General features: G+C 45.0%; 1 protein-coding gene across 6 annotated transcripts in view; it reads right to left on the bottom strand.

Annotated features, from left to right (window-relative positions):
• Positions 1-21,692, bottom strand: part of Fam168b (family with sequence similarity 168 member B) — a 37,596-nt gene that overhangs the window by 4,848 nt on the left and 11,056 nt on the right. For 3 of the 6 annotated variants that reach the window (XM_059244047.1, XM_059244053.1, XM_059244048.1), the window contains 5 exons: positions 10,763-10,843; positions 6,307-6,342; positions 2,121-2,263; positions 1,846-2,044; positions 165-294 (listed from right to left, as the gene is read on the bottom strand). In XM_059244047.1, coding sequence (XP_059100030.1) covers positions 182-294; positions 1,846-2,044; positions 2,121-2,263; positions 6,307-6,342; positions 10,763-10,843 — 572 coding nt within the window. In that variant the 3' untranslated portion in view covers positions 165-181. The remainder of the gene's footprint in view (positions 1-164; positions 295-1,845; positions 2,045-2,120; positions 2,264-6,306; positions 6,343-10,762; positions 10,844-21,692) is intronic. The other 3 variants (XM_059244050.1, XM_059244051.1, XM_059244052.1) reach the window with 3 other exon arrangements.

Raw genomic sequence — 21,692 nt, 5'->3', positions numbered from 1 at the left:
CAGACCAACCCTTCCCTTCCCCCAAGTTGCTACTGCTCAGATTTACCACAGGAACAGAGAAGCAAACTGGAACAGTGCTTAAATCTGAGGTCAGTTTCCCATTTCCTCAGGGAAATGGACCTTCACCAGGACCCAGCCAACCAGCACCCTTCACTAGTACTTACATGAATCTGTGGGGTAATCACCACTGAGGGGGCACATAGCTGTAGGTGGGTGTTCCTGGGGCTCGGTATGTGGGGACAGTGACTGGGTGAGGGGCGACAGGAGTTGGAGAATGAGCAGTCAGCAGGGTCCCTGGAAGAAAGAGAACATTTCACCACAAAAGACACAGGTGATCTCTCCTGCAGAGCTCCACCATGTGGCCTCTGAAAAGCACATGACTTGGATTCCTTGTGAGGGAGACACAGGGGAAGAGGAATGGTCTTGAACTAGAAGGGTCAAAACTGAACAGATTATCCCCAAGTGCTGAACGGCATTATAAGCACAGCAGCTGGCGATCATAGGATGCACACTAATTCTGGCAGATCACATGGCTATAAAAAGAAAAGTAAGTATTACTCCTCTTCAAAAGGAAGGAAATCCTGACACAAGTAACAGAAGTGAACTTTGAGAATACTGTGCTAAGTGAAAAAGCCAGTGAGGTAAAGGACAGTGTGTGTTCCTACTTGTATGAGGTTCTGAAGATTGTCAAATTCAGAGACAGAACACAGAATAGTGAATGCCAGAGCTCGGGGAAGGAAGAAGAGAGCATCTGTTTAATGGGTACAGGAGTTTTAGATTCAGGGTGAACATTCTGGAGACCTGTTTCAGAGTAACGTGGGTATACTTAACACAGTTGTATACTGGAGGGAGGGAGGGAGAGAGAGAGGAGGGGAGAGAGGGGAAGAGAGGTAAGAACAGACACACACATGAGGAGGAGGCAGGGAGGAAGGGGAAAGAGAGAAAGAACATGACCACATGCACGAGGGAGTTCTAATTCCATGAACATGTACACTCAGCAATGGCCTGCATGACTCTGAGGTTAAACCACACCGCCACGACTCAAGGTGGGGTAAATGCTTGCTGCTCACACCCCCTCCTCCGGGAGCTGTCCCCAGGCAGGCAGCAGCAGTCTGTGCTAGCCTTCTACACTTTAACAGCAAACTCAGAAAAATCAAATGGCGATTCTAAGCAGAAGTAAACAGAATACCACGTGCTATGTCTGACATGATTCCCTTAGGCTCAAGTCCAGAACACTTTTTTATGGAATGGCTTGATTTTTTTTTTTCCCCTTCTTAAATCCTAGTCATGGAGAACAAGTGACCTTGTGTGGAAAAGCTTAAAGGCAGCTACATATACTGAAAGGTCAAGAGGTGAAGTCTTCTTTAGGCCTTCCACCAAATCCCAAGGTTCCATGGAGGTATGCCCCAACCCACTTCCCTGATTCAATACGTAATTGGCCCAGGGTTTCGACAAGCAGCTATCCCCTCTATCAACACGACGCCAGCTTTCTTAAACACGTCCTCATTACTGCAACAAGACCAACAGAGACAGCTGGCCCATCTGGAATACAAAGTACCTATCCTGCTGCTCACTGGAGATGGAGCCAAATGAGGGTTACCTGGGACTCCTCATTCCTACTGCCGAGTGGCCACCTAGCTCCCTAACAAAGTGTGCTGTTCAGTTATGCTCCACAGTGGAGCTTACTTGACTCGCTCATGAAAGGAGAAAGGGAAGAGGGGAGGGGGCAGTCCTTCCATACAACTGAAGCCGTGAGAATCTAATGCCAAAGGTCAGAACTTCATGGACTCTCCCCATTTCAGGCAGCTCTCAGGCAGAACACACCCACCAAGAACTAGGACTCACCTGCTGACATGGCCATTGTGGTTCCAGCAACCATGCCCATGGTGACCCCGCTGCCTCGAGGAGGAGGGATGGGAGCAGGGTAGACAGTTGCTGGCATGCCATTGGGCTGCACCACCGTGGTGTGGTGAATGACGTGAGGGGGTGCTGCATACAGAGGCTGTGTATAGTAGGTGCCTTGCTGTGGGGAAAACAGAGACAACTGCCAGAGGGTCCCAGGGCTGTAGGGATATGATGGAACCAACCCTCCCCGAGGTGTAGGGCATGCCCAAGCATACCTGGGCATACGGGCTCTGCTGGGGGTAGGCACTTCTCACTGGGTACACGGCCGTCTGGTAGGGGTTAGGGGAGGAGGAGTATGGTGGCACAGCTCCGCTGGTTGGGGAACAGGACACTTTGTAAGGTGTACCAGGAGTGTAGCCTGGAACAAAGAAGCGAAAAGCCTGAGTTCACCCGGCCAATGCCAGACAAGGACAACTGCACAGGGAGGAGCCAGGGCTACTACCAATCATTGACACAGAGAAGATCTGTTGACACTGTAGCCCTGTCTCTCTCTCGTGAGACCTAGGTGTCTTAGCTTTGTTGCAAGTATGTATGTATAGTGGTGAGTTCTGTAGACCATATATGCACAGAAGAACCTGTCCTGTCTTGCTGGCACAGAAAGTGTGATGGCCTCCCTCGGCTAAACTTGGCATTAATGGCACATACACCTTTTCACCCTGCAAATAAGGTCCAAAAATCTGTCTTAGGGAAATAAGCATGTACACACAAAAACTTCACTGCAAGCAAGCTTATCTCTATGTTGCTCATTACAGCAAAACTAAAGAAACCAACCAAACGATAAGCTCAGCAAAGCACTGTAGTATAAAGATGTGAGTCACCGAAGATAAAAAAAAAAAAAAAAAAAAAAAGAAGCAGATTATGAAACAGAAGACATGAGAAGATGTCAAGGAAACAGTTCAGCAGCAAGAGCACATATTGCTATTCTAGAGGACCCAAGTTCAGTTCCCAGCACCCACAATGGGTCACTTACAACCACCTTTAACTCTAGCTCCACAGATCCAACCTCCTCTTCTGCCCTCCAAGGGTACTGGACTTACATGCAAAAACCCCCACACAAGACACACACAGCCAAATAATTTTTTTAAAAAAGAAATACAACACATAAAGCTACATGACCAAAAGGGGAAGAGAAGATGGTAACCCTACAGGCAATCCTTCCAGAAGCCGTATGCTCAGGTGGCAAGAAGGTGAGTAAGCAGCTTGGCTCCAAGATGTATTCAGAAGCTAAGGAAGGGCTCTAGAAGGGCAGACTAAGCAGCTACTGAGGGAACATCAGAGACTGCTCTTCCCTAGGGCCAAGAGAGTTCAGACCACAGCCAACTGGCCAATAACCAGACTCCAGTTCATCCATGGGAACCAACTGCTGCTGATACACAGGGCAAGCTCCACGATAACTGTATTTAGTGAAAGCCAGACAGCTAATAGGAAACCCTAGGAAGAGGTCAGTGACTGAAAACCTCAAGGCAGTGGCCAGGGGAGGAAAATAAGAATTTCCTGTCTTGCTGGAATAGAACTGCTATGGCCTCCCTTGGCTCAACTTGGCATTAATGGCACCTACATTTTTTTTTCACCCTGCAATTAAGGTCCTTTCAAAAGAATGCAACCACACACTGTGGTGGCAGGGTACAACCATCCAAACACAGCAAACATCACACTTGTACTCTGAGGACAGCTTCCAGTTCTTATCAATTCTACCTCTGCACAAGCTTTCTGAAGAGGCCATGGTGGCCTTCACGGTCTTGTTGGTGCAAACTTGTGGCACAGAGCACTCAGCTGTCCATGGGAGTGTCAGAATTACAAGCTCTCAAGCTACAGACATATGTCTCAGATGCAAGCAACACCCCCTAGGGTCCACAACAGAACTTGGAAAGCATGTTCTCCAGCCTTACACATAAATTTCATCAACAGGAGACTCTGTGATCCAGACATATACTACTACTTAGCAATCACTAAAAAAAAAAAAAACTTACAATGAATCTCAAACCTCATTGGATTTTCAAAGCAAGACACAAAACAGCATATAACAAATGATCATTTACATATGTAACAACTGCCCAGTCTACCTAGAAAGGAACAGACATGGCATATATGTATTTTGAAATTCCAAAGTTTTAAATATCTGGAAGAAATCAGGAAGGGGAGAGGAAAGGGAAGCCCTTCTAGAATAATGAAAAGTGTCCCAAAATTTTTTGGGTGATGGCTCCACAGTACCAAAACTCAACTGTAAAAATTCATCTAAATACACACTAAATATGTGAATGTTTGCACATAAATTGTGTCTCAATGAATGAACCAAGCATAAATAATTTTAATTTGAAATTTTAATGTTTTAATTATATTATTAGCAGAGTGAATTAATAACTTCTATAATATCTACCAGTTTTAAATACACCAACTTTCAATACTGGTGCCTTGCCAAGAGAGCCAAATATCCAGATTTCCATCAGGGTTTTTAAAGTAAGTAAGAAGAGAAGAGCACATAAAGAGAACACCATAGCTTAGATCTTAAGGGCCCCCAAGGCCCCTGTGGTAAAGGCTGGTCTGCAGGGTGGTAGTACAAGAGGCAGATGCACCTTTAAGAGACAGGGCCTAGTAGTGTCATGAGGGGCATTCTCGCTCTCCAAGTGGCTGTGGGATCTATCCACAGGTAAGTGCTTTGGCTTCATGATGGTACATGCAGTTTTAAATATGCTCAGCTTTATTATATGCCAATTATACAACGTATTTGTAAGCCATTTTTAAGTCAGGGAAAAGCAATTTAAGATTCTTCCAGTTCAGGTTTCAGTGACACTGAAAGGGGAAGATCTAGGACAGCCCTAACCTGTTACTCTCAAGTAAAAACTCTCATCATGAGAAGAGGAAGCACCCGCCACTAGGCCACGCCACGGAAGCAGGACAGCATCTGTCCGTCTGTCCGTCACAGACACGGAGCCAGGTCCTGCTGTGGATGACTTTTAGTAGCAAGCACAGGGAAGCAGAACACTCACAGCAATGCCTATGCAGGAGGAGAGGGAAACCAACTCCGAGTGGGGAGCAAGGCTCACACAAAAGAAAGGGACTGTGGGGGCTGGGGCAGGGAAATTAAGCCCCTCCCTGTCAAACCTGTTCTTCACTTACCACAAACAACCACGACTGACAGATCACCTCACAGTTGGCCTTGCTAATAACTGACTCCCACTCAACTGTTTCAAGCTAGCTTCTGCCCCATTATTCCCACAAACCTCAACTGAGCCATCTTGCCAGAACTTACAATTTCGTAACCCCTGCACTCTGAAAACTGAGGCAGGAGACTGTGGATCTGAGACCAGTATGGGTGCATTGCTTAAAACCAAAAATACAAAAGGGAGAGTGAAATCCCCAGGAATCACTAATATCACATGAAGGAAATATCGACACTCAATGCTCAAACGTGTCACACTTTGAGAACAGATGCTAGGTGTTAATCTGGGACCACATTAGAACTTGTAGTGCTAGTCAGTTTCACATGGCCTTAAAAAACAGGACCCGGGCTAGAGAGATGGCTCAGCGGTTAAGAGCACTGACTGCTCTTCCAGAGGTCCTGAGTTCAATTCCTAGCAACCACATGGTGGCTCACAACCATCTGTAATGAGATCTGGTGCCCTCTTCTGGCCTACAGTCACATATGCTGTATACATAATAAATAAATAAATTAAAAAAAAAAAAAAACAGGACCCACTTTCTGCATGGCATAATAAAAAAAACCAAAAATAACACCCATGATGCACATGACACATTTGGAAACTGGAGCACTAATAATGAATACTTTAGGTATGATGATAGTATTACATATACTTTTAGAAATATTTCTAAAAATCATCAACATGATGTATGAGCTGCTTCAAAACACCACAGGAAAAGCAATGGAAGTATAGATGAAATCCCAACTCGGAGCTGGTAGCAATCAGAGCCAAGCGATTGGGGAAGTAGGGACTGCACTTTCACAAGTGTGGGTATGCACCTGAAATTGTTTCTAATGAAAACTCTAAAGAGGTATAACACTACACCTAACTCTTAGCACTCAGAAAGCTGAGGCGAGAGGATGGAGAATTCAAGACTGGGCTAGGCTACATAGTCTGACCCGATTCATTATATCAAGTAGAGGCTGGAAAGAATGCTCAGGTTAAGAGCACTGGCTACTCTTACAGAGGACCTGGGTTCAGTTCCCCACACTCACATGGCAGCTCATAACCATCTGTAACTCCAGTTCCAGGGGATCGGAGACCCTCTTCTGGCCTCCTCTGGCACTGGGCACACACATGGTGCACACACACACACACACATGCAGGCAAACACTCATACACATGAGTGTTGAAGTCTCCAAGGCAAACAAACAAACAAACACACACAAGGGTCGGAACACAGCTCAGACGGAGCACTTGCCTAGCATGTGCAAGACCCTGGGTTCAAGCTCCAGCACTGCAAACAAGAACAGACAAAAATCAGTTTTTCAAAAAGGACAAAGGATTGTTTTAAGGTTAGGCAAGCTGTTACAGATTTAAAGGAGGCAAAAGATATAAATTCAAATTCATAAACAGATTAAATATGCAGCATTAAGTCGATCTTCATTCCAAATACACAAAAATATTGGCCATTTCTCAGTGTGAGGCCTTCACAATCCTAGGGGCAATGGCTGCTAGACCTTAAGTCACTATCCAGAGCACTACTGGGAGGTGGGGTACAGGTGCAGGAAAATGGATTTTGTTGGGGGGGGGCTCTAAAACATGACTCCCTCCTAATCTCTTGGGAAGCTACTGAAGGAAATACCCCACAAAAGCCAAGTGGGAACTAAGAAAGAGGGCAAGGACTGAAGAAAAGTAAGGCAAAAGTCCCAGGCTTCTGCACAAGAGTGCCCAGATCAGGACTCTGGCCAGGGCATGAGCAAGGGCTTCCACAGCAGCTCCCAGAAAGCAGAGTAGTGGGATAGCCCGTGGGCCAGAAACACCAAGAGGTCCTGACAGAGATCAAGAGTCCTATTTATTTAGCCCCAAGAGGCACAAAGTGAACGAGGAAGAAGAAACGCATATCTGTGGCATGACCATGATAAGGAAAGGGCAGGCAAGTAAAAGAACTGCTAGAGCCTTGTCACCCAAAGGGACAAGTCAACAAGGACGGAACAGTACCACTGTCACCAAGCCCCTATCCTGGGAACACAGGAAGAGCCACCACAAAATGACAGCAGTAGAGTCCAGTGGGGTCTGGACAGACAGGCATTCAAACACAGTGACAGCAGCAGACTCACTCACTCCTTCCTGAGACAGTGTCACACGGCCCAGGAAAACCTCAAATCCACTGTATAGAAGATGACTATCCTACATTTCCAATCCTCCTGTCTCTAGCTCCACAATGAGCCACCATTCTAAGTTTATGTAGTCTGGGATTTGGTAGGGAAGCACTCTACCAACTAAGCCACACCACCCCCAGTCCCTTGCTTTAGTGTCAAAAGCTTTCTAGAAATATACGCATCATAAGACTCTGGGCATACACACCTTTAAGATAGAAAGACTCCTATAACCCACAAGTAGACTAAGAAAAAGGGGTGGAGAGGATGGCTCAGGGGTGAAGAACACTCACTGCTCTTGCACAGGATCCAGGTTCACCCGAGCATCCACGGGGCAGCTCACAACCACCTGTAACTCCAGTTCCAGGGTCTCTGGTGCCTTTTTCTAGCCTCTGTGGGCACCAATCCACAAAAACACACTTCTAACTTAGTGATACACACAATTAACTCCAAATGAACCAAAGCCCTAAATATACCAGCCAAAACTGCTGGAAGAAAAAGCAAGAAAATCATCGTTTTCGGCAGATTTTCAGGATACCAGAAATGTAATCCACAAAAGAACAGAATGATAACCTCATCAAATTTTTAAAACGTCTGCTCTGTGAAAGACATCCAGAAGGGGGAAAAACCTCTGTAATCATGAATGTGATAAATTATTCTTAAAAACCCAGCAACAGAACAAACTCGGTCTCTAAGCAAGTGAGTAGTATATCTCACTTCCAGCTACTCAGGAGGCTGAGGCCCAGGAGTTCAAGACACCCCAAGTGGGGAGAGCGGGAACACACACACACACACACACACACACACACACACACACACACACACACACACTGGAGAGCAGGCTCAGTGATTAAAACTCCACACTGCTCTTGCACAAGATCTGGGTTCGGTTCCTAGAACCCATATTAGGGAGCTCTCAACTGCCTGTAACTCCTGATCCGGGATCTGATGTTCTCTCTGGCTTCTGGGGCATGTGCACACACAACAAAGAAACTCACACAGGAACACATACACATAATAAAAAATAAACAAAAAAACAAAAGTTAAGAGCACTTGCTACTCTTGTGGAAGACCCAGGTTCAGTTTTCAGCATGTACACAGTGGCTCACACCACCTGTAACTCCAGTTTCAGGGAAACCAACGCTCTCTTCTGGCCTTTGCAGGTACTTGACATGCAGGTGGTACATATATACAGGTAAACAAATGCTCACACAGAAATGAGAAAAACAAATCTCCAAACAAAACCTGTAAAAATAAAATCACTGCCTTAAAAACAAACTTAGTAACTGATAACAATGTTAAAGATACACATATCTCCCTCCTTTTGGAGGGTGTGAGCAAGGATTGAACACACCCTTGCACAAGCTGGCAACTGCTCCATCACTGATTTTATCCAAAGCCCTCATTCTATTTTTTAAATTAAGTATTTATTTTTAACTATGTGTTATGTGTCTGCACCCATGTATGCAGGTCAGTGTCAGATCCCCTGGAGCTGCAGTTACAGGGAGCCGTGAGCTGCCTCACATGGGTGCTAGGACCTAAGATTTGCAATGGTAACAACTGCTCTCCACCACTGAACCATCTCTCCATTTCAGTCTCTCATTCACTATTTATAAGAAACTGAGCCTCTCTAAGTTGTGCAGGCTAGCCTTGAACTCACTCTCTGTAGCCTAGACAGGTCTTGACCTTCTGATCCTCCTGCATCAGCCTCCAGAGTATCTGGTAGACCAGGCCCTGAAGCACAACTCTTTACCAAAGACAGTCAAATGGTAAATTAACACATGAAAAGATAATCAGTGCTCCTGTGGTGGCAGTTCTAAACAAAAGTGCGTCTGTAAATCATTAGATGCCCACTAGCACAGCAGGAGGGGAAGGAGTGATCACCCCAGAGCTGGGAATGATACAGAGGACTAGAACTAGTAAATGCACAACTGAGGGGACCGCAGAGAGCAGTCACTCTGCAAGACTTTTTGGCAGTTTCTTACCTGCACTAAGAATCCGCTAATCCATCCCTTTGTATTTACTCAACAAAAAACATGAAAGCATGAACACACAGATTTATGCTAAAAACATCCAGAAAATTTCACTTGCACAATGAATTTTAAATATAAACCCCAAACTCAAACAGCACACATGCCATTAGCTAGCCAACAGAGAAGCAAGTGATGTTTCCCATATAATGGGCACAACCTAACAATGGAAGGGAGGAAGTAATTACAGGTACAACAGCAAAGCCCAGTAAAAGATGCCAGTCCCAAAATAAAGTACACTCTATGTGATTCCACTTACACAAAAATTCAGAAAACACAACTCATCTACAGCAGAGAAAACACATTTGTGATTCTTTGGAGCCTAGTAAAGTTGAAATGGGCAGAACAAATGTGTCCAAACAGATCTGTTCACACCAACTGTGACAGGGACACACTTCACAGCAGAAAGGATGAAATGCACACTCTACATACGTGCAGTTTGTTGGGTGATACACACAAGGGCACCGTTTGAAAGGAAGCACAGATTGTAAAGGCCTTACCAGGAGAGGGTGCAGAGCTGTCGGTGCCCCTGCTGAGTACCACTATGAACAACTGCAGATGTTTCACAGCGGTCTCAATGACAGGCTCGGAGACCAAGTGTGAGAAAAGGAGCCAGACAAAAATCACAAGAGGGAGGAGCTTTCTGGAGAAAGAGGCCACCATGGGAAAGAGCTAGGACGTTCAAGTAGAGACTCTTGTCTCCCAGAGATGGGCAACCATTAAGCTTCTGCTGGGTACATTGCCATGTACACTCACATGGCTCAAGTGAGCAGAGACATGAACCTAAGACAAAAAACACTGAAGCAGAAAGACCAAGTCCCAGTTTCCCTCTGGGTCTGAGCTAAGAAAGGCAGTCAGGCTGGGCCCAGAGAGATGGGTAAGCCGGCAGACTTTTTGAGTCACAAGTAAGGAATTCACAGGAAGGGCACTGTTGGTTTCTCTTCTACCCAAAGCAGTTTTGAGTCTAGAGCTGTACGGAGCAAAGAACTGTCCCAGCAGCCTCGCCAGGGATCTCCCATGAGCCAACACCCTCAAAGGAATCACACTATCCTGAGTAAGTGAAGTCCAAGAGAAGTGGACAGCTTGCACCAGAAGGTGCAGGAGAAAAATCTCACTAAATCATCTTTATGCAACTCAGAGTCAAACAAACTCTTCTCAATTTTAACCAGCAATTTCTCAAATCTGAAAATGTTCTCATATACTATATACAGAAAACAAAGTTTGCTTTTTAAAATATAACCACAGCTCTGTGGACAGACCTCAATGACAAAATGGTCTTCAGTTCCTAGCACTAAGCCCTATCCTAAGAACAGATATTTAGCACAAGGAATTACCCATATAGCCCAGAGACTGTGGTGGGAGAATCTGAGAAACTCAGTAAAGCAAAGCTTATGTGCACTGGGGACTAAGCTTTGATTGAACTCACTGACAGGTTCACTTATGAACGTAGAAAACCACCCAACCACAAATCTTAGTTCCATACCTCCTCCTCCAGCTACACACAAGATATCTGCCATGTAGTACATACCTGTCTGGAAGGTAGGATTTGCTCCAGGGTACATGTTAGGAGAATAGGCAGGAGCTGCTGCGTAGCCCACAGGAAAACCAGCTGCAGGGAAACACACATCACAATAGCATTCATTATCAATGAAGAAGTGCAGCCACCTGAACACCAGGCCTCCTTATCTGTTTCTAGAACTCCACACACTGTGCTCAAACAAAATTGTCTCTAGTTATCTTCTTTCCTCAGAATTTTGATAAGTCACAAACGTAACCCAGTCTGTGAGATTTGTAATTGAATGCTCACATTCTACAACTAAGGAAAAAAAAAAAAGACTAGGCAGAAACTGAGTCAGCAGTCCACTGTCCAGAATAGCTGAATAGAGGGGCAGATGTGCAACTTAGTGTGGAGTACACTCTTAGCATGTGCAAGGCCCTACGTTCAATCCAGGGCCAAAACAACTATCTAAGAACAGTAAGTAACCAGGTGGTGGTGGCACACACCTTTAATCCCAGCAATTGGGAGGTAGAGGCAGACAGATTTCTGTGAGTTCAATGCTGTGGGATATTCTGTATGGCAAATGTGTTGCTAATTAGTCAATAAATAAAACACTGATTGGCCATTGGCTAGGCAGGAAGTGTAGGCGGGACAAGGAGGAGAATAAAGCTGGGAGGTGGAAGGCTGAGTCAGAGAGACACTGCCAGCCACCACCAGGACAAGAAGCATCATGTGAAGATGCCGGTAAGCCACGAGCCATGTGGCAAGGTATAGATTAATGGAAATGGATTAATTTAAGCTGTAAGAACAGTTAGCAAGAAGCCTGCCACGGCCATACAGTTTGTAAGCAATATAAGTCTCTGTGTTTACTTGGTCGGGTCTGAGTGGCTGTGGGACTGGCAGGTGAAAGAGATTTGTCCTGACTGTGGGCCAGGCAGGAAAACTCTAGCTACAGTTCAAGGCCAGCCTGGTCCACAGAATGAGTTCCAGAAAAGAAGCAAAGCTACACAGAGAAACCCTGTCTTGAAAAACCAAAACCAAACCAACCAACCAACCAAACAAACAAAAAACAGCAAGTAAAGCCAGGTGTGGTACACATCTTTAATCCTAGCACTGGGGAGGCAAAGGCATGTAGATGGCTGAGCTCCAGGCCAATGAGGGCTACATGCAGCATGACCCTGTCTAGATGAAAGGAAAAGAACAGCTAAGTCATAATTTTAGGCGTAAGGAAAAGAAGGGAGAGGAAGAAGGAGAGAAGGGAGAAAGGATCCAAGATGGAGTCTCCAAATCCCAACACCCCAGAATCCGATCATTTGTAAGTCAGCCCAAGTCTCAGCATCATGCCCTACCTCGCCTGGCTTCACTGCACAAAGTGGAAAAGAACCAGGGTTCAAAGTGAGCTTGGACCTACCCTAGAGCCCACTTTTTTGCTGATATGAAGATAAGTGTTTTAAGGCCACACATTCTCAGTGATTGCAAAGACAGAGTCACAGTATGGTATTTGAAAGTTAGTGATGTTTGTTCTTGTTCTTAGGCACTGTTTCAAACTCCCAAATTCATTTTAGGCTTCAGGCGTCTTCACATTTCTCAAGTTCTAATCCCCAGCTCCCTCAGTTCAAGGTGACCAGTTAGGAGCCCAGGTTGTCAATATCATTATATTCAATTCTTACTAAAGGAGCTCTAATTAACCTCAACGATACCCAGAATGGGAAAACACAACCAGAATCCATATAAAAGCAAGATCATCTGTTTTCTTTCTTTCTTCTTCCTTTTTTTTTTTTTTTGGTTTTGGTTTTTCGAGACAGGGTTTCTCTGTGTAGCTTTGCGCCTTTCCTGGAATGCACTTTGGAGACCAGGCTGGCCTCGAACTCACAGAGATCCACCTGTCTCTGTCTCCCGAGTGCTGGGATTAAAGGCGTGCGCCACCACCGCCTGGCCTGTTTTCTTTCTTAGAGACAGGATCCTCCTGCCACTGCCTATGGAGCATTGGTACTTACAGGCACGTGTACCACCATACCCCCTGAAGATGACTTTTTTTAATTTTTAAATTTTTATTTCTCCACATGTGCCTGTTTGTCTGTATGTGCAGTTTGTGAGTACAGGTGCCCTTAAAGGTGAGGAGACGGTGTCAGAACTCTGGTGCTAGCAGACATTACAAAAGTTATAAACTACTACTTGAGTGCTAAGAACAGGACTCAGGGTCTCACCAAGAGCAGCAGCAAGTGCTCTTAAACCTCTGATCCTTGTCTCCAGCCCCAAGGTTCCTTTTAATAATATAAACAGTCTTTAGTCAGACTAACCCAAAGCCACAAACACAATCACACAGATACATCAAGTAAGATATTCAACAGAATCCTGCCCTTGTGGTGTCCACCAGGAGAGGGAGCCTCAGACATCCACCTCGCCCTCCTCAGAGTCCAGGACTCCTTGTGCCCACTTCTGCCTAACCTAATAGCAGGACAGTAAGAAGCCTTCACACCCTCAGGGCAAAGGACCCAACATACCCAAGCCTTAACTACTAACTACCTTATGAGGAGCTGTGCTTCTCTTTCCTACCAAGATTGTGCTGAGGTAGCCAAAATGTATCTCCAAGGGTGCTCAAGATGGAGAGTTCTGCTGATGTTGTTGGGGATTTTTTCTACTTTTTGTTTTGTGAGACGTGGTCATGGTTTCATACAGTCCAGGCTGTCCTAAAACTCACCACGTCACTGAGAATGACCTTGAAGCTGTGATTCTTGCCTGGAACTCCCAAGTGCTGGGACTGAAGGCAGGTGGTGTCATAACCCCCTCGGGAATCTCCCAGAGTGAATACACTCAGGGCTCGGTGAAAACTAGGGGCAGAGAACACAGGATCTGATCTACCTTCCAAAGAGACAATCTTTGTGAGTACAGCGTATGTGGAACAAAACTCAAGGCCTCAAATGCTTGGCAAGCACTCTATCACAGAGCCGAAACCCCGGGAGGGAAGGGTTCTGTGAAGGTTTTGACTAAAGCTCCTTTTCTTCAGATACTTTTAGAAGTGATTTTTTCAGATATTTTCATTGTTGCTGCTGTTGGTTTAAATTTTTATCACATTTTACTATTGTGTGTGTGTATGTGTATGAGCTCCAGTGCGCCATGAACTTGCACAAGTCCCTTCTCTCTTTCCATCACGTGTGCCTCAGGGATCAAAATCAGGTTGTCGTGTTCAGAGGCAAGTACCTTCTTCCTTTGGCTGGGGTCCCTCATATGTGGCAGTTCTACTAGGGCAACGCAGCCATTCATAAAGCCTTAGCTCAGTGGTTCTCAACCTTCCTAATGCTGCAACCTTATAATACAGTTCCTCATGCCGTGGTGACCCCCAACCATACAAATATTTTTGTTGCTACTTCATAACTGTAATTTTGCTACTGTTTGCTACTGAATTGTAATGTAAATATCTGTTTTCCGATGGTCTTAGGTGACGCCTGTGAAAGGGTCATTTGACACACCCACCACCCACCCACCCACAAAGGGGTCATGACTCACAAGCTGAGAACCCCTGTCTTAGCTGAAAACTAGTGCTCCTCTATCAGGGAAAGTTACCTGAGCGCACAGCTTGGGGAAGAGCACGCAGGGTGGTCAGGGAGGAGGGTGCACCTGCTTAGCCAGCCAGATCAGCCATACCAACCCCAGGGATCCACAGGGTGACAAGCTGTTAAGGCCAGACCATCCTCACATGAAGGTCACTTCTTGATATTCTTGCTTCACAATCCAACCTCCCAAAAGCTACCCTGAAGGTCTGTGCTGGAGGGGGGGTCACCACTCCAACAGGGTACAGCAATCCCTGGCAGGGCTCAGCCTCTCCAGTCAGACTTTCCTCTACTGCAGCAGAACTGGTCAGGTCTCCTCTATATTCTTTCTTTCACACTTGCCTTCTCCAGTCAGTAAGACAATGTGCAGTAGACCAATGTTTTATCAGCTTTTCTCATTTTGGACATCAAGAGCAGTGATGTTCACAAATATCCTGTGGATCAACCCTGAGAGAGCCACTAGAGGTCCAAAGCAAGGCAGATCAAGCAGGATTCATTCACCCACACTGTTAGGATCGCCGAGGGATGGCCGGCTCCAGGGCAGCAGGACAGCTCATCATCCCAGAGCGCCTGTCTACCTCAGAAGGCCCCTTCCTCACCACCCAAGTCAGCTGGAAGCAGTTTTTCCAGGAGAAACAATGCCCCTATGCCTATTCACTCACTTTCTTTTATTATAAGCAAAAAGTCTAGAATGTTAAGATTCTGTACATGCGCATCATCTTACGTCATCAGTGGACATTGGCAACTAGTGTACTCACCACATGGTCAGGCAATCCCCGCCTTAAAAAGCCGGACTCAGACCCCCACCCTTCTGTGTTCTCTCTCTGCTCTGCTCCCCCCTTCCCTCCTCCACCAGGCCTGGCTCTCCCCTCTTTCCCCTTCCCTCCCAATAAAGCTCTAAAAACTAACATTGGGTTCTGCCGTGGCCTGTGACTTTTCCGCCACCAACCAGCGCCATTTAACCATCACACGGGACAATGCTTAGGCACCAGAGATCCAGTAAGAGGAATCACTTTTTAATGATTTATTTTTGAAAAGCCAGAAGTGCTACCAACTAGATCATATTCAATTACTGCCACAAAGCTGAGCAGTGGTGGTCCACACCTTTAATTCCAGCATTCAGGAGGCAGAGGCAGACAGATCTCTAGTGAGTTTGAGGCCAGCCTCTACAGAGCTAGTTCTAGAACAGCTAGGGTTGTTACACAAAAAAACCCTGTTTTGGGGTGGGCATGGGGTGGGAGATGTAATTGTTTGGGCTGGAGAGATGGCTCAGAGATTAAGAGCACTGGTTGTTCTTCCAGAGGTCCTAAGTTCAATTCCATGGTATCTCACAACCATCTGTAATGAGATCTGGCGCCCTCTTCTGGCTTGCAGGCATACATGCATGCAGAACACTGACTGTATACATAATAAATAAATCTTAAAAAAAAAAAAAAAACTTCCACAAAAATCAAAATTTCCTCATGTCTCCTTCATAAATCTTCAAGAAACCCTCTGCTCCAGAGCTTCTTACTAGAGCCCACCCCAACTTTCTAATAGTGAGTTAACATGCTCTGAAATTAAACAGAAAACACACCAACAGGCACTTAGTCTAATGGATAGAGTCACACACCTGGTCTGCCGTGACCCCTCTCCATCTCCTGAGGAGCAGTGCTCCTTCTTTACCTGCCCTGCTCCCTCCCTTCAGCCATATGGAACTCACACTACTCATCACCCTGACCTAAACTGAAAACAGCCCATCTCCCAGGCAGTACAAAAAACCCAGGGTGGCAGCTTTGAAAGGCCCTCACCTGTGCACTGCCTCAGCTGGCTGCAGAATTACAGTAGATGAGACTCTTACTCTTTCCAACAGCTAGGCTGCAGGCTTCCAAGCAGCAAGGCTCGGCAATTTTGTCTGCCTCCAGCTGTCACCAAGGCCTGTTACCTTCAACATCAGCTCTACCTCCTTGGCAGAGAGAGGCTGGACAGGTAGGAAGCATGTGATCCTAAACACTAACTATTTCTATGAGACTGGTCACTTTATGATAACACCTTAAAGAAGAGCATGACTGTGTCAAGACAGTGCTGGCAGTCAAACCCACAGGGCCCTACACAGATATATAGAGTAGAGCAAAACCCCAATAAGGAAAACAATTCAACTTTCATGAACCCCAACTATACTGATAGCATTTCTTTTTTTTTTCTTTCTTGTTTTTTTCGAGACAGGTTTTCGAAAAACAGGTTTGGTGCCTGTCCTGGATCTCATGCTGTAGATCAGGCTGGCCTCAAACTCACAGAGATCTGCCTGGCTCTCCCTCCTGGGTGCTGGTTCTAAAGGCATGAGCCACCGCTTCCTGGTTACTGATAGCATTTCTTAAAACTCGACTCTGGACAGCATGTTGCTATTAGCAAGGCTGTAAGAGGAAAACACTCCTTCCAAGAGTAAAAACAGTGAAAATCCCTACATAAGTCAGCTGGTCAGTGTCCTGCTGTGCAAGTGTTTACTCTCTTGGAATCTGCCTTGCTGGTCACTGCCACCAATACAGTTATTAACGAAAGTATAAGGCTAATTAATTTGCAACATTTGGGGAATAGCTTCAAATAACCCTTCAAATAACCAACACTGATCAGAAGGAAGTGGGCTGAATAAGAAAATCCCACAAGACAGGTTATTATATTTATATGAAAAACAACAGAAAGAACAGGCCAGCCTCTGTGAACTGGTATGGGAATGGTTCCTAAGATACATTCATTATTTGACAAGTGCACCAGCATCTCTTCTCCAGAAACATCTGCAATCTGAATGGGGGAAGGCAGCCTCCCCCAAGCGCCAATTTCTGCCCCTGGGTACCTGATGATGGCCGAGACTTCCATGACTAAGCAACCCAGTCTAAGGTTCTTTGTACCCAAGTGCTTTCTCCCTTGACCTTCATGAACATCATGATCCTAAATACTGCACGTGTTCCTTATTCCTTCCCAGTGTATACTACATTCTGTATAAAGGTAAATTACAGTGCACAAATTGTCAATTCTCATGGGCAGGAGAAATAAGCATGAATTCTGTGGTCTTTTAACACTGCTGTGATAAAAATCAGACCCTTGGAGGCTGGAGAGATGGCTCAGAGGTTAAGAGCACTGGCTGTTCTTCCAGAGGTCCTGAGTTCAATTCCCAGCAACCACATGGTGGCTCACAACCATCTGTAATGAGATCTGGCGCCCTCTTCTGGTCTGAAGGGATATGTGCAGGCAGAACACTGTACACATAATAAATAAATTTTTTAAAAAAAAAGCAGTTTAAAGGGTTTCTTCTGGTTCAGAGTTACAGTCCATCATGGGCAGGAAGTCAAGACGGCAGGAGGCTGAAGCAGCTGGACACATCGGGATATACGCAAGCAGAACACTGTATACATAATAAATAAATTAATAAAAAAAAATCAGACCCTTGAAGAACTCTGAAACCAGCCGAAGTCCTCTTGAAGTCATGCCATACTCCAAAGCTATCTCACCCAAAGGCCTAAGAAAACTAAAACCTACTAAAATGTAAGACAGCTTCCTGAAGAGGCTTCTCAGAGCACATCAGCTAGATGGAAGCACCACACTTCAGGGTGAGGGCCAAAGGAAGCCTGAACCTTGCCCAAGCTAAAATACATACACATTCAACTTCTGAGTACAGGAAGAACAATCACAATTAGCTGGGAGAGGAAGACAGCAACTGGACAACCCAATTTCCAATACAATGTGTGTAACAACTAATGAAAACCCCAAGCAAGAGACAGGACCATAAGACAGGAAACAAGAAAGACAACACAGGCAATCCGAGACCGCAGCCATCAACAAGCCAACTAAGCAGCAGGAGAGCAAGATGCTCTGACTCAAGACATAGACTCAGGAGCAGAGTCAGGAACTGTTAGCAAGATCAGTGAAATGGAAACAGACAGGTAGGAAGTTCTCCAGATTGAGCTAAGAGAGAAACACAAACACAGAGCTTTCAGACACTATGGATGGAATCACAGAAGAGAAGGGGACAGAAAGCTACTGCTACCATTGAAAAAAATCCAAACCCAAGAAGCTCTTTAAATACTGAGCAAAACAAAAACACTACATCCAATCACAGCATGGTAAAACAAAACACAACAGTATTTTAAAGACAACAGAGCACACGGTTGGGGGGCGGGAAGAAGAACAGCTACAGAGGCACAGTCAAAGCAAAAACTACTGTCATAGAAACCAGGGGCAATACAGTTATATCTTTACAGTCTGAGGGAAAGTAACTGCCAATGTAAAAATCTGCATTCAATGTTGAAGGTAAAAAAAAAGGGGGGGGATTCCTCCCACAAGATACATCAGATCCCTGGAATCTTATGACTGTGACCTTATATTGAAAAAGACTATACATATGACGGCCATAAATCCAATGATAAACGTTCTTACTAACACACAGAAGAGGAAGAGAGCATGTGAGCAGAGGCAAAAACGGGGTGATAGTAAGAAGAGGACAAGCTGAAGTGGACTCTCCTCAGAGTTCCCAGAGGGAAAATAGCTCTGCTAGTACTTTAGTCTCAAACTTCTGGATTCTGGGAACATGAAGGCATAAATTTCTATTGTTTCAATATACCAAGTTTGTGATAATTAACAGACATTATAAGAAACAAACAAAATTACATCAGCAAAAGACATCAACACACCCAACACCACATCCCCCCCACCACACACACCCACACCCATACCATCCATTTATCCATACCACACCACCCACACATACCACACACAAATTCAGAGATAAGCTGTAAGAAAGTTTTTGTTTGTTTTTTTTTTATTTCAAATGACATATTTCAGAAATATGTTGGTGCATGTCTTTAGTCCCAGCACTCAGGAAGCAAAGGCAGGCTGTTCTCTGAGTTTGAGGCCACCCTTGTCTACAAAGCAAGTTCTAGGACAGCCAGAGCTACACAGAGAAACTGTCTCAAAGCAAACAAACCAACAACAAAAACCAGTGTACCTTAAGGTGGACAATAGCATATAAAAAATACACAAAATTTTTTAGCATAGTACAAAAGTGTGATGACATTTTTTAGCTGGACATAATGGTCAACACCTGTAATCACTGTCCAAAAGAGGGCTGTGTGTCAGGCCAGCCTGCATTGTATGATCAAACACTGTTCCCCCTTCCCCCCCCCAAAAAAAAGGAAGTTCACAAGCTAATAGAAGATCGGATTAATAAGTTTCATTACTCCAAAAGATGGCAAGAACACTTGAGTCACAGACACAGACAGACAGACAGATACAAACAAACCAAGGCAAGGCCAGCAGGACAGTCCGTTTGCTGCCAGACCTAACAACCTGTATTCGACCGCTGGGATCACATGGTAGAAGGAGAGAACTGGTTCCCGTAATTTGTTCTCTGACTCCCCAGGTACACCATGGCACACGTATGTAAAACACACAATAAATAAGTGCAGTAAATTCCTTTAAAAAGGTGACAAGGAATAAATGAAAACGAAGAAAGCCAGGTGTTATAAACGAGGAAACGGTCTGGAGATGGCTCAGTGTGGTTAAGAACACTTGCTGCTCTTGCAGAGGACCCAAGTTTAATTCCCAGCACCCACATGGTGGCTACAGCCATCCCTAACTCTGGGAACCTGACATCATATTCCACTTCTGACTACTACAGGCAGCAGTCATGCACATGGTATACATACATGCAGGCAAACACTTGAACACATAAAGTACAATTAAAACCAAACAAACAAATGAGGAACCAACAACAGCAGACAACAATACCAATAATCATTACACAGACAGCATTTGGGGGAAGAATTCCCTCCATGTCCCATCAGCCTTTGTACTGAAGTTAAGCTGGCCCAAGATCCTATGAGCACATAATCTCCATATCCAATGCCCTGGCTACTAGGATCCAGTATCCATCAAGGAGACTTGACCCAAACCAAAGAAACATACAAGGTGAGGAAAGGATAAAACACTATATAAATGGCACTTAAGGTTGCTTCAGAGTTACAGAAGCTTTCTCTCAAAAGTGATTTTTACAGCAAAAAGGAAAAAAAAAAAAAAAACACCTAAAATGGTTTACTCTAAAATTCTTCTGACCCAGGACTGGTCAGTAAGTGACCGCCAAAGGCTAGCAGATACACCAAGGGTTTGTCAGAGCTGCTTTGTGCAGAGCCTCAAATATTTACACTTGGATCTCCATACAGGGCGTACCAACCCGTGCCTGTCTGAGGAACAGGAACAAAGTTAGCACCTCTCAGCACCCACAGGCTGGCAGCCTGGTGAGCAGAGAATTCAAGTCCATCAGGTTAACTAATGTCCTGGGTGTCTGGTTATTGCCCTGGCTCCAGGTTCCTCCAGGATCCTCTTTAGCTATTCCATTTAAACTAGTGTTAATATTTTAAAAAAAACAGTAGGTCTTTCTTATCACCAAACTGCTTTTCATCAATTCTGGAAAACTGTCCCCCTTCTCCTTCTAATTTCTCTGAGTCCTTCTGATGTGTTATTCTCAAAGCTTTTAACCAGTCTATTTCCTTTCTTACCTTACTTTAAAAAAAAAAAAGTGTGTGTTTGTGTGTGCATTAGAGTATGTATGTACAGGTACATGTAGGTACCTGAAGGGGCCAGAAGAGGGCATCAGATCTCCTGCAGCTGGAGTAAAGGCAATTGTGAGCTGCCTGATATGGGACCCGAGGCCAGGTCCACGCTCTAACCATTGCACCATCTCTCCAGCCCCTCAGAGTTCATAACTGGTCAGTCTATTTCCTCTAGCCTTTGACTTATATTGTACTTTGGTTCACTCTCAGTAGTGTTCTATGTTCAAATTCCTCTAGATCTCACTGGACTAACCACCCGAACCCCATTTCTTTTAGTTTCAATTGTTTCTCTCCCCTTAATCCCTCTTCATCTTGTTCTCCACTTAGAAATCTGGCTCTTTGTTATGCAAGTATTCTAAACTTGTGTCTGTGGCTTCTACCTGCTGGTTCCAAAGCAGTAGTTATTCGGATTGGTGGCTTTTCTTAACAGCATCCATATTTTGTAATAATTTTGCATATGAGCAGGTAGTACTTTCTGTAGGAAAGCCAAACAACCTCACTGAAGACAAATGCTTCAAAGTAATTCTGCATTTGCTGCTGCCAGGTACTCCAGGGATAATGCAGCAGGGTGAGTATGTTTGACATGGTCAACGTGTGGATGTCCCCACTAGGAAGTATAATACAAACTCGAGCCTCAATGCCCCTGCATGTCTACAAGCGCTTAGGAAAGACCGTTCTTCTCAGAGCCCTTAGGACATAAGGCCTCCTTGTGGAACGAGCAAACAGACTTTCTACCCAGCCCTCGATGGGAGGACCACTCTCAAGAAACAGACTGCTGAAGAGAGCCCAGTGACTCTAACTCCTTGCACACAAGATGCTCCAGGGCCG

This window comes from Peromyscus eremicus, chromosome 16_21 (genome assembly GCF_949786415.1).
Source record: "Peromyscus eremicus chromosome 16_21, PerEre_H2_v1, whole genome shotgun sequence".
Taxonomy (NCBI): domain Eukaryota; kingdom Metazoa; phylum Chordata; class Mammalia; order Rodentia; family Cricetidae; genus Peromyscus; species Peromyscus eremicus.
Note: the sequence above shows the minus strand (reverse complement) of the source record. Positions and strands in the feature narration are given on the sequence as shown.